At 28.1% G+C, this 14,091-nt stretch overlaps 1 protein-coding gene and 1 pseudogene across 1 annotated transcript; both read right to left on the bottom strand.

Annotated features, from left to right (window-relative positions):
• Positions 1–2,890: 2,890 nt before the first annotated feature.
• Positions 2,891–4,364, bottom strand: LOC149056927 (uncharacterized). Its single transcript, XM_089224170.1, has 7 exons — positions 4,343–4,364; positions 4,169–4,249; positions 4,014–4,091; positions 3,797–3,862; positions 3,469–3,716; positions 3,246–3,405; positions 2,891–3,085 (listed from the first exon to the last, which is right to left on the bottom strand). The coding sequence occupies exons 2-7, from the start codon at positions 4,224–4,226 to the stop codon at positions 2,955–2,957; spliced, it is 741 nt and encodes a 246-aa protein (XP_089080296.1). The 5' UTR covers positions 4,227–4,249; positions 4,343–4,364; the 3' UTR covers positions 2,891–2,954.
• Positions 4,365–4,763: 399 nt separating this feature from the next.
• Positions 4,764–6,907, bottom strand: LOC149056926 (uncharacterized; annotated as a pseudogene).
• Between the last annotated feature and the right edge of the window lie 7,184 nt (positions 6,908–14,091).

The following is a 14,091-nucleotide window of genomic DNA, read 5'->3' as shown; positions in this document are numbered from 1 at the left end:
AAATAATCAATATGGAGACAATTTATATTACGGGAATATATACATTTTCAATTTTAAAATAAAATAATGATACAATGTTTATTTAATCTTAAATTTACAATATTAATTTATCAATGGACAACCAATATCCATTTAATATTGAAATTGCAGAATTGCTGAATATTATTAGTCATTGATTAAAAATTGATTACCTGAATTACATCTTTCAATGACGGAGTGCCTATACAGAAAGTCTTCTAAACACTAGTGCTAACAAATTATGTTCAAATGATTTTTCTACACTAATTATTGTGTTTCAAAATTTAAATTCTACCGAAAAACTTAAAAATTCATTGCAAATTTCAAATATATCACTTGCTTTTCCACTTTAATCATATTATTTTATAATTATAAAATATATTCTACACTTATTTTTATCATCGGGTATTCTCTGTCTATTATAGTAACACGTAAGTTGATGTAATTTTAAATAATAATATAATTTCACATGATTTATAATATGCATCTTTAATATATTTAAAGTTTAAACTTATGTTTATATAATATTCAACATAATTTAGATAAAAAGTGTGATTTCTTTTTTTAAATATCTGAATTATTTTTTCCGAGTTGCTAAAAAAAAAATCCTGTTTTATATAATGAATTATAAATATATAAATATATTAACCTTAAACTACGTGTTTATATTGTATAATTCTATGCATGGCCTTATAGTAGACATATAGGTATGAATATGATAAAACTAAGAACTCTATTCCAAATTATAATAAGGTCAAATGAGTTTTCAACCCTAATTATTACGTTTCGAAACTAATATTCTAACGAAAAACTTAAAAGTTCATTGCAAATTTCAAAGATATCCCTTTATTTTCCACTTTAATGATAATATTTTATGAATATTTTATAATTATAAAATATATTCTACACTAATTTTTATCATCGGTTATTCTCTGTCTATTATAGTAACACGTAAGTTGATGTAATTTTAAATAATAATATAAATTCACATGATTTATAATATGCATCTTTAATTTTAATATATTTAAAGTTTAAACTTATGTTTATATAATATTCAACATAATTTAGATAAGAAGTGTGATTTCTTTTTTTAAATATCTGAATTATTTTTTCCGAGTTGCTAAAAAAAAAACCTGTTTTATATAATGAATTATAAATAGATATTAACCTTAAACTACGTGTTTATAATGTATAATTCTATGCATGGCCTTATAGTAGGTAGACATATAAGTTTGAATATGTTATAACTAAGAAATCTTATAAGTACTTATATATAAGTATGAATATTATAAAACTATAAGAACTCTATTTAAAATTAAGGTCAAATGAGTTCTCTAGCCTAATTATAACGTTTCAAAACTTATAATCTAACGAAAAACTAAAAAATTCATATATCACTTGATTTTCCACTTTAATCATAACATTTTATGAATATTTTATAATTATTAAATATATTATGTACTTATTAATTATTATCGGGTATTCTCTGTCTATAATAGGGGAACGTAAGTTGATTTAATATTAAATCAATTTGTAATTTTACACTATTTATAATATGCATCTTAAATATGTCTAAAGTTTTATCTTAAGTTTATATTATACTCAACATAATTTAGATAAGAAGTAAGATGTTATTTTTTAATATTTGCATTAAATTTTCTAAATTTCTAAAAAAAAAAAGCTGTTAGTTGTAATCTATTATAATTAAATATTAACCTTAAACTATGTGTATTATATAATGTTTAATTATATATGCATGGCCTAATAGTAGACATAAAAGTATGAATATGTTATAACTAAGAACTCTACTTCAAATTAAGTTTTTTTTTTTTTTATAAATGTTTTAGTCAATCTGTTACAAAAAGAACAATTGATGAAATTGGAAAGTAGAAGAAAATAAAATAAAATTAAATTAAAATAAAATAACAATCTAGAATCTATATATAAGTATATAACAGAGCGTAGAAGCCTCCCAGTGTAGGTACTACATTATCAAAAAAGAAAAAAAAAACATGAGTACTAAAATTTAATTATTCAGTAGGTTTCTACACCATTTGCGTTTGGGAGGATTACCTGGGATAGTCAAGGAAGAGATGTCGTGCATGAGTGGGTATCTATGATTTAAAAGACGGTTATGGAATCTTTTGTAGTGTGTTTTAGCCACGTCTGCTACAAAGGGTATGGAAAGATCGTGATGGAGTGTGTGATTGGAAACGTAGTATGGTCCCTCACAGCATAGATACATTTAATAAAAGCCTATTAAATATAAAATATTGAATTAAGAAATATTAAATCAACATTTAAAAATATTTGAATAAATGTTTATTAAAGCTTAATTAAAGTTTAAATTTCATTGTTTGAACCCTTTTGTAATGTTGAACTAACTTTAAAAACTAAACTTTATTTAAAATTGCTTTGTAATACCTCAACAATATTATATTTTAATATTGCATTAAACTTAGATCTTATAGATATGTATTCATTTATTGTATAGAAAATACAATTTTATATTATTATAAATACATATAACACTAACAAGTACCTTAGAAGGTGTTTATGAAGGGGTGCAATTCCCCTCTAAAATTTGTCTCCTATTATGCACTTGAAAATTATTTTTTTCATCGTTATTATTATTATACACCATTTATTAAGATTTGTATAACCCCCCCCCCCCCCACCATACTGAATACTAATACATTATAATATTAAATAAATATTTTACAACAAAATTGAAGAGTTGGATTTAGGAATATAGAATTGTATTATTTTGATGTATGAACAATTTATTATATATTAATTATATACTCATGAACATAATAAAATATTATAATATGAAAAGAAAAAACTGTAACTTATGGTATTTGTAGCCAATATAAAATTATAAGATTAATGAAAAAAAAAAGATATTACAAAAAATACTGATAAACAACTAATTATTATATATTTTCAATTATTTTTTCATTTAATCTTTTTACACTAAACGGAGCTTGTGCTAAATGGTATTTTAATCGTTCCTCCATTTCATTTTGGTTGACGTTCTTTACTTTGTTTTGATTTTTAACAGCATCTATAACCAAATACAAATATCTGTAATTTAAGTTATAAAGAAAGGTTAGAATCTAGAACTGCTACCTCATCAGTAGTGGTGTTGCATTAATAGATTTTAATTTTAAGTTCAAATTATATTATATATTTAATAATTAGATATCAAATGGTATTATTCTTACCAAAAATAACTGAACATAAATTTAATTTACAAAACTTCTGTTTTCCCTTTTTGCCAGTAAATGAAAAATTGGATAGTAAGACATCAGTAAATAATTTATAAACTATTCTTTTTATAATAGCTTTTACAGAATTTCCTCCCAAATGTGACAAATCATTTACCTAAAATAAATATTTCATTGTTAATTGTTATGTATAAAAAATTTAAATTAATTATTTGCATACCAAATAGTCACGCATATCTTTATCTCTTATTTTTTCTTCAATAACTTCAAGATATTCAAGATCGTTTATTGGCCAGTTGATGTGGTCTAAGAATTCATTGTTAGATGAACACTTAATAATGCTGTTTTTTAACATTGATGTACTATCTAATTTAGATAGAATTTCTTTTTGTTGCATACTTAGATGTTTAATGTCAGTTTGAATATATACCATATTTCTTAATATAGACTTTAATATTTTTTGAGTACCTATAACAAGTTTGAAGTTTAAACTAATACAGTTTTAATTGCTAGTAGGTATTGATATACCTATTACGCTATAAACTAACCATTATCAACTGCTGAATTACTACAGTTTCGAGAACCACTGTCAATTGTTTGTAATAGTGTACAACCTATAATAATACAATTGAAAAAATCACTAAATATCACTATAGAAAATCAGATATTTTTGTATGTAAAAAAGTTAACTAATATATATAACCACGGGCTTAGTAGATCTTATAAGGCCGTGAATATAACTTATTATAATATTCTTGTTTTTACTTTTTTTTCTGTCATTGGTATTGGACTTTGTAGATGTTTGTTCAGTTTGTTCATAATTATGCGTAACCTTGCTTATAACTAGAAAGAACAAATAAATAAATAATAATATTATTATATATCCAACAATTGATTTCAAATAATTCACATAAACCTACAAGGAGAAACTTTATTTTCAATAATTGATATTTCAAAAGATTCTTCATCTGACAGCATGTCAAAATTTATTTTGTTGTTGTCTGTAAATTAAAAGAAAAATATATACAGTAGGCACCTAAAGCTTATAATAATATATAAAAATATATCAAACTAATATAAGTAAATATATTTACATGATTTGTTTTTATCATCACAAAATTCAAATTTTCTTGAAACTAAAAAGAAAATCAATTGAAATATTTAAACTATTTGCACACTTTGGTAGCTATAAATTGTTTATTGTTTAATACTGATATTTTGGAACATACCTGTACCTCAACTTTCAACAAAATTTAGAATTTTAAAATATAAATAGCAGGAATAAATTAAAAATACCAATATCCTTTTAAAAAATTAAATGCTTAAAATATCAAAACATAATAAGTACCTATTCAAGTTCAATCACTTATAGAGTAATACAGTATTTCATCATAATATTATAATTATTGGTATTGAAAATAATTTTATACAATATTTAAAATTAAGAACATATTTACAAAAATACTAAATTATATAATACAGACAATTAATAACTACAATGTCTTAATTAAAGTACTAATTATTTGATGAATGTAAAATAGGAAAATCAACTTTACCAAGACTATTGTTTAGAATAACATATTTTGAAAAATTACATGTTTCTATATCAATTGTATAAAGGTGATTAGACAGTTCATTCACAATAGCTATACCTATTTTCATACTATTAATTGGTTTTTCATAAAACGGATGAATTGTGTTGAATGATTGAGCTACAAATACTTTTTTCTTACTACTTTTATGAACACATATATTAACAACTTTAAAAATATTAAGTTTGCCTCCAAAAGTATAACCTATGTAAGCATCAGAAAATGATTTTACATTAATTTTATATTATCTTTTATAGCAATTTTAAACTCCGGTTTTATGCAGTCTTCGGGCAATGGTCCACCACTATATATCTTTAAATATTTTATATTGATACTAGACCTAGACCTTGTATTCAATTCATACTCACCAAACATTTGAAATTCATGGTATCGTTTTACAACCTGTTCCAATGGTTTCTTATGTTTTCGTATCATTTTTTTTAGAGTTTTCATATAGTTTTCAAATGGAAAACATGAGCAACTATCAAGGGAACCAAACTTTTTATAGTCATCAACAATGTGCAATAAGTTGTGTACATTAAGTGATATAAATTCCTTACCATATATTTCACAAAATTTGTCAACAAAATATTTTAATATTTTTTCAACAAAATTAACAAGGTCTGTGCTTACATTTGGGGCTAAAAGAATTCAAAAACTAACATGTAAACATAGAAAATGTAAGTAGTATTCATTATTTAAAATGGTTTGTAAGACAACTGGGCCTGTATAAAGTAGAAATTGACGAAATTCAGTTGCCTTCCACCTAGCAACTTCATTCAGCCCCCGAGGAACTCTAGAAAAATCACTACAAACTGAAAGTCTCAAAGCTAAAAGTTCTTTAGTAATATCATTGACTTTTTTACTCTGCAATCTAACCGAAACAGGAGCATTCTTAATACATCCAAGCCACAACAAAATTAATTTTTTTGTAACTCCTAAGCAAACTAGATGCATGTAGTCAATGCTAATACTATTTACTATATCTATACCAGGTATTTCAGTTATAATAGAAACTTCATCAGTCATATGGAATTCTTCATCAGTTCTATTTAAAAAATCTATGTGAGTTCTCTTAGTAATACAATCTGTACCGGGAAAACAGACTCTATGTTCAAAATAAAAACCACTTATTAAACACCTAGTACAGGAATAATAACCAGTATGTCCCTTAGTTTTTAAGATGAAACTCTTTGCAGGTAAATCACAACATATAGCATCTATAATTACTTGTTTTATACCGAATGCTGTTTGAAACCCTGTTTGATATAATTTTTTTGTTTCGTTCACGAATTCTAACAAAAAAGGATTGCAGTTTAGAGGCTTATCTTTACCCCAGTACAACCCAATTAAAAAAACGTGAGGTTTATAAACAGGATGACGAACATATCCAAGTATTGGCCAAAAACAGCTAGATGAACTTTTGGTCAAGGGCAGACCATCAATTCCTACAACTATTTTGATTTTATCTTCAACAAAATATTCATGGTCAGAGTTAGAAATACTCTTCAAACTATTATGTATTGAGAAATAATAAAAACTACCAGGTGTCACTGTCTGTATTTGTAAAGGTTGGACAGATGATTTAGTTTTTAATATAGTTCTGGCATCTACAGGAAAATAATTATGACACTTATGTATTTTTAAAACTTTCAATAATGCACTCAAAGCAACTTGAGAAATATTATAAGATACAGCCCATTTAGCCAAATTATTTAAAATTGATGAATCTGTTTCACTATCTATGGAGTGATATTCATTTGGATATTCATTAGTATTATTTATTTTATTCTCATCATCCTCAATATCAGAATAGGACGAAAAACTAATTGCATCATATTCATCATTACACATATTATTTATCGTACCATCAAGGTGAATTAGATTTGGTACCAGCAAAGAGTTTGATCCGGAATTTAGATCTAAACTGGCACTATAACTAGATACATTTGGTTGATCAATACTTTCTAGTTCACTATGAATAATTTCATTATCCAGTTCTATCAATTCTAATTCCTCTAAATACCGTCTGCGCTTAGTAGATTTGCTAATGGCCGAGTATGACATAATAAAGTATAGAATATACTTTTAAAAGAATACAATTAGAAGTTCTAATGCAATGAATTTCAAATAGAACTAAAAAAGTAATAGTGAATTAAGGAACATAGAACACAGAGTTCAATACCTAACAATCTGCAATTAGACTTAATAAAATACAAGCATAGCAGATACCCAAAACATTTTTAAATATAATACAAAACTGATAAAATAGGTAATTATTATACTACCATGTTTAACATTAGATACATACATAACATTATAATTTAAAGTGTAGTGTATAATTCAAGTACAACTAAAAATGCATAGATAGGTACCTATTAGGTACCAACAGTTTAATATATTTAAAAATCAAACTCTTATAGGTTATAGGCGGGTATAAAGAAATAAGATTTTGCCAAAAATCAAAATACCTACATAACTATTATAGGTACTGAGTATACATTATATTATATAAGTATAATAGGCACTGACTTATTACTTAATAACTGTAACTTACCGTATTTTCTATGATATTATAATCCCACAAAAATAAAATAACGCACTGAACGCAGCATGTAATCACAACTCACAAATTTGAAATCACAACGACGACTCGACGACACGACGCAGTGAAATGAAAAAAAAAAACCGTTTATAGTGTTAAATGTCGATAACGCGCGTGATGTCCATTACTCACTGTATAGAGTTCAGTGCCATTACTCCATTACACGCGAATAGCATACGCATACGGGCACACTGACACGACAACTACTATAATAGACACGAGTGCACAACATAGAGTAATATAATATAGTAATATATAATATATAGTATATAATATATAATATATAGTAATATATTACTCTATGGTGCACGAACACAAACAACTTCAGAATAACCTGATAAGATGGGCCTTATCGATAAAAATAGTTACCACAATAATAATATAATAATATATTAATATGAAATATAATAGTAATGCCCAAAGTATAATATTAGACATAATACCCGGTTAAATTTATAATAATATTATATAAGCTGATTACACATTAGGCGATTCGAATCCGCGTTTTAAAAACGTCGTAATCATAAATAAACACGGACGATTTACAAACGTTTTTAAACCTAGGACGCTCGCGTCCAAGTGAAACGGGCCTTAATGTACCTATATATTTTATGTCCTACGCGTAAACTTTAGATTTGGCCAACAATTCATAATAATATTTAAAGTTATTTTTATTACACTTTCATTCCTTATAAGTTATAATCATACCTGTGTATCGCTATTTAGTATTTATTAAAATTATGAAAACTGCAGGGACATAATATATTCGAAATTATTATATTATAGTAACAATATAATAATGTAATAGATACGCAATATGTTCTCCGCTCATCGGTCTATAGTTTTAATAAATAAAGTAAACACCGCAAATATAAACCGGTACAATAGATAACATATATAGAGCGGAATATATATATAATGCGCAGCAAGACTATTATTTAGTCATACAATTACTGAATATAATATGTGCACATATTTTTTTACGGTACGCTTCCCTTTTTTTTTTTTTTTTTTTTTTTATTAGCCTTCAGTCAACGACTATTATGGCTCAACAAAACGCTTCCCTTATAATAAGTTCTTTCACTAAAAAACACACTGAAAAAAAATTACCACCTACTCACATAGAAAATATAATTAGTATATAATTATTATAATATAAATTGGGTTTTGTTATTTATTAAATAATATATTTTAAAAATTAAATCAAGATTCATTTTTAACATTGAATAATAATTGTGTTTGTTTAATATTTAGTTTAATTAATTGATAAAATATTATTATTTAACGATAATTCAATATTAATTATTTAATATTTTTTTAAATGCTTTTAAATATTTAAATTTAAATATGTTTTCTTTAATATTTATTAAAATTTTAATAAATTTTAAAATTTAAATATTTAAAATTTAATTTATAACAAATATTTATTCAATCAGTTTCATTGAAAAATGCTGTGTGGGGTGCTTTAGTGATTTGTCTTAGAGTTTTGGATTGATAGGTTTGAATTCTATTGATGTTGGTAGATTTTGCTGATCCCCAGAGCTGTATACCATAGACCCATATTGGTTTAAGAAGCATTTTGTAAATAAGGAGCTTGTTATTCAGATGAATATGTTTGGAGGTCAGTAGGGGTCTTAGTTGGCGGCTACGATCATTGAGCGTTAACCGTTTGGAGCGTATATGAGGAGCCCATGTGAGCCGGCGGTCTAGGGTTAGTCCAAGATATTTGACGTTTTGAGAGTAGGGTAAAGGTTGATTATTGAGGAATAGTTGTGGACATTCTCTGGGGCGTAGTGTAAAGGTAGAGTGGAGCGATTTTGTTTGGTTTAATTTTAGGCCCCATTCTGTATTTCTGTGTACCACGAGGCTAGTAGATCAAGATGGGTTTGCATAAAGGAAGCAGCTATGTCTGGGTCAGAGTGGCATGCAAGTAGTGCTTAATCGTCCGCAAAGTCGGCTACTATTGTGTTTTGAGTAGTGGGTTGATCCGCGGTGTAGATGTTAAAAAGGAGTGGTGCAATAACTGCACCTTGCGGGACACCAGCTTCTATTTTAGAAATATTTGAAAGAATTGTTCCAGAGCGCACAGAGAAGTGGCGATCGCTAAGATATGACTTAATAAGTAAATAAAAGTATGGAGGGAAAAATGCTTTAATTTCGTGAAGGAGCCCTTGGTGCCAAACACGATCGAATGCCTGTTCAACGTCCAGGAACACTCCTGTGCATATGAGCTTTTCTTCAAGAGAAAATGAGATCTTATGTACAAGACGGTGGATCTGATGTATTGTGGAATGATTATGCCTAAACCCGAATTGAGTATTGGGAAGGTTTTTTTCTATAACTGGTAGGAGGCGTTTAAGAATCAGTTTTTCGAAAATGTTTGAGAAGTAGGGTAGGAGGCTGATTGGTCAGAACGATTGAGGCATTTCTGCTGGTTTTCCTGGCTTATGGATCATTATTATTATTGAATATTTCCAGAGTAAAGGAAAGTAGGTGAGCCTTATCATAGAATTGTAAATGAAAGTGAGGAACAGTAACGCTTTTTTTGGGAGATTAATTGCAACTTCAGATGTGATTAAATCGTACCCAGGAGATTTGTGTTTCTGTGATTTATTAATTTGGTATGCAACTTCATGAGGAGATATATGTTTGGGTGGCATTATCATAGGCAAAAGAGAGTCAAGGGATGTGTTTATTTCATCAACTTTGATGGGGCTGAGTAATGCGTAGTGTGGTTTAAAAGTCGATGAAAGATGTTCGCGGAAAATTTCTGCCTTCTCTTCATCGCTTGTTGTCCAGGTACCGTCTGGATTTTTAAGGACATAGATTTGTTGTGGGGTTCTTAATATATTTTTCATAGCTTTCCATATCGAGTTGTCTTTTGTAGTAAGAGAGGAAAGATGTTTATTAAAACTCTCTGTTCGGATTTCAGAGAGGGTGCGTTTTAGTTGTTGCGTTAGATTATTATAGTGGCGTTTGTCAGAGGGATACTGAGTTCTTTGCAATATAGCTCTGGCACGACGCTTGATAGCAATTAGATGTCTAACGTAGGTAGGAAGGTTTTGATTTGTGGATTTTGGTGGTGTTGGAGTAGACGACGACCAGGCGGCTGTTTAGATGGAAGTGGTAAACGAGTGAATTGCATCATCAATATCAGATGGAGATTTAAGACGAGTTTTTAGATTTATTTGTTTATCTAGAGTAAGTTGGAAGTTTTCCCAATCCATATGGCCATTCGTGAGGAACGGAGGGAGAGGTTTAGTGGGGGGTAACGTATCAATTGTCAGCAGAACGGGGGAGTGGTCTGAGCATGGTTCATTTAAGTTTGTTATATGACAGGTTAGTTATTAAGGAGGTAAGGAGAGTGATCAGGGGATTAATGATGGACTTGAATTCGTTAATAAAATTTGAAAGAGCATTATTCTCAATGAGAGGAGGTGGATTTGTTGGCGAGCTATGTGTGGGTGTGGTGTAGTTACCCGAGACATTTGCATAAGATCTACCCTGTGGATTTGGCGGTGGATGGTTGACTGTTTGAACTGCTTGGCTGGGCTGGGTGTGGTGTGGGTTGGTGTTGTTGATAATGTTGATTAAGTTTGGTAGTGGTGGATGGTTGACGGCGACGGCTTTGAAGTTCTTTATGCACGGTGCAGCCTTTGTAGTTGGCTGGATGATTCCCGTTACATAGGCCGCAGGTAGCAGGAGTGTCTGGTGATTTGTTGCATGTTGAGGTGTGATGGTATTCGGCGCATTTTACGCAGCGTGGAGCATAAGCACAGTATGCCCTGGTGTGGCCGTATGACTGGCAGTTTAAACACTTGGGGGATTTCCCGGTGTTTGTGCGGTTCTTCAACCTTGATTTTTGTGTGCAAGAGTGACGTGACTTTGAAGAAATCTTGGTTGCTTGAGTCCGGCTCAAGATCAACAAAAAACAAAGGGAGATGGTTTTTAGTTAGATTGTGTCTAATGTTTGTGACTTGTCAAGTAGCGAAACCGATCTCCTCAATTGCTGAGGAGATTTCAGATACTGAGGTAGTGGGGTGGAGGTTCCTTATAACAACTCTAAACGGTTTTTCAGATTGGAGCTGATAAGTGTGGAACTCTGCATTATTTTCCTTTAGGAAATGGATTAAGGTTCTATAGTCTTCAGGTTTTTCCGTTTGGATCTTTAGGTGGGTGGATGACGATTTGCATATAAAACTGTTACGTTCAATAAGGTTTGTAACTTCAGTAAGTACATCTGTGAAATTTTCTACTCCTTTAATAAATATGGGTGGCGGCAATATTTCCTTTACGGATGTGTGTGTGGTAGTATCCGTTGGTTCCTGACTGGGTGACCCGTCTACGTCGTTGTTCTCGCCATTATCGTCAAGGTCGGCGAGTACGTTATAGCGATTATTAAATAATTTTGGTTTTTTTATAGAAACATTACGCAAGTTGTAGGTGTTGTAGGTGAGGTGAGTAGTGATCTTTTATTGGGATCGGTTGTTGACGAATTTCTACTGTTTCTAGATATGATTTGATTGTTTCTAATTTTAATTGGTGTAACATTATCTGGCTTTGTGCGCGAGACGGTCGACATGATGCTAACCGAACTATTTAATTAGAGTCCAAAGGTCACCGTAGCGACGGTGACTTGGAGGTACGAGATAAGAGTTAATTAGTACTGGATTTTATTTTGATGGAAGAGAAGAGTGAATTTTTGTAAGGTGTGTGCGAAAATAGTATAAAATAATAATTACTATCCTCTGCAGAAGTTTGAAAGTGGCAGCAGCTTTGTGAGTAAATAGAAAGAAACACGGAGAAAATCCGTTAGGATTTGAAACTTGTTCTACGCGACACGGGAATTAGCGTAATATGCGTGTGCACCGAACGGCTGCGATGTTGCGGCTGACAAATTAAGTTAAAATGATTTTTCTAACCTTATAATTATGTTTCGAAAATTATATTCTACCGAAAAACTAAAAAAAAACATTGCAAACATTTCAAAAAATCACTTGATTTTCCACTTTAATCATAACATTTTATGAATATTTTATAATTATAAAATATATTATACTCTTATTAATTATTTTCGGGTATTCTCTGTCTATAATAGAGCAACGTAAGTTGATTTAATATTAAATCATTATTTAATTTTACACAATTTATAATATGCATCTTAAATATATTTAACGGTTAATCATATGTTTATATAATAATCAACATAATTGAGATATGAAGTGTGCTTTTATTTTAAATATCTGAATTATTTTTCCGAGTTTCTAAAAAAAAAATAAAATTTTTAGTTATAATCTATATAGTTAAATAATAACCTTAAACTACGTGTTTATGTTGTTTAATTTTATGCATAGCCTGATAGTAGACATATAAGGATGAAAAGTTTATAACCAAAAACTCTAGTTCAAATTAATTTCAATTGATTTTTCTACCCTTATTATTATGTTTCAAAAATTATATTTTACCAAAAAACTTAAAAATTCATTGAAAACATTTCAAATAAATCAATTGATTTTCCACTTTAATCATAAAAATGTATGAATATTTTATAACTATCAAATATATTATACACTTATTAATAATTATTATCGGATATTCTCTGTTGATTATAGAGCTAAGTAAGCTGGTTTAATTTAAAAGCATCATTTAATTTTACACGATTTATAATATGCATCTTAAATATATTTAACGGTTAATCATATGTTTATATTATATACAACATAACTGAGATAAGAAGTGTGATTCTATTTTTTAAATATCTGAATTATTTTTTCCGAGTTTCTAAAGAAAAAAAGACTGTTAGTTATAATGTATTAAAATTAAATATTAACCTTAAACTATGTTTATATAAATTCTATGCATGGCCTGATTGTAGACATATAAGTTTGAATATGTTATAACTAAAAACTGTATTTCAAATTATGTTCAATTGAATTTTGTACCCTAATTCTTATGTTTCGAGATTTATATTCTACAAAAAAAAATTGAAAAATCATTGCAAGCATTTCAAATCAATCACTAGATTTTGAACTTTAATCGTAACCTTTTATGAATAATAAATATTTTATAATTATAAAATATATTTTACTCTTATTAATAAATACTATCGGGTATTCTATGTCTATTATAGTACAACGTAAGTTGATGAAATTTTATATAATAATATAATTTCACACGATTTATTATATGCATCTAAAATATATATAAAGTTTAATCTTATAATTATATAATATTCAACCTAAATATTTAGATAAATATCGTGATTTTATTTTTTAAATATCTGCATTCAATTTTCCAACTTGTTTTAAATATAACAGTTAGATTTAAACTATTATAATTATATATTAACCTTAAACTAACGTGTTTATAATGTTTAATTATATGTATAGCCTGATAGTAGACATATAAGGATGAACAGGTTATAACCAAAAACTCTAGTTCAAATTAATTTCAATTAATTCTCCTACCCTTATTATTATGTTACGAAAATTATATTCTACCGAAAAACTTAAACATTCATTGATAGCATTTCAAAAAATTATTCGATTTCCCACTTTAATCATAACATTTTATGAATATTTTATAATTATAAAATATATTATAAACTTTTTAATTATTATCGGGTTTCCTCTGTCTATAATAGAGC

Source organism: Diuraphis noxia, unplaced genomic scaffold (genome assembly GCF_037042655.1).
Source record: "Diuraphis noxia isolate RWA-SAM2 unplaced genomic scaffold, SU_Dnox_SAM2 contig0003, whole genome shotgun sequence".
In the NCBI taxonomy this organism is placed as follows: domain Eukaryota; kingdom Metazoa; phylum Arthropoda; class Insecta; order Hemiptera; family Aphididae; genus Diuraphis; species Diuraphis noxia.
Note: the sequence above shows the minus strand (reverse complement) of the source record. Positions and strands in the feature narration are given on the sequence as shown.

What these genes read in the sequence shown, in the direction of transcription:
- LOC149056927 (XM_089224170.1), bottom strand. Translation starts at nt 4,226, where the DNA reads ATGCTGTCAGATGAAGAATCTTTTGAAATATCAATTATTGAAAATAAA. An exon ending in TGAAAATAAAGTTTCTCCTT is followed by an intron (nt 4,092 to 4,168) that starts GTAGGTTTATGT and finishes TGTTCTTTCTAG; the next exon opens with TTATAAGCAAGGTTACGCAT. An exon ending in TACCAATGACAGAAAAAAAA is followed by an intron (nt 3,863 to 4,013) that starts GTAAAAACAAGA and finishes GTATTATTATAG; the next exon opens with GTTGTACACTATTACAAACA.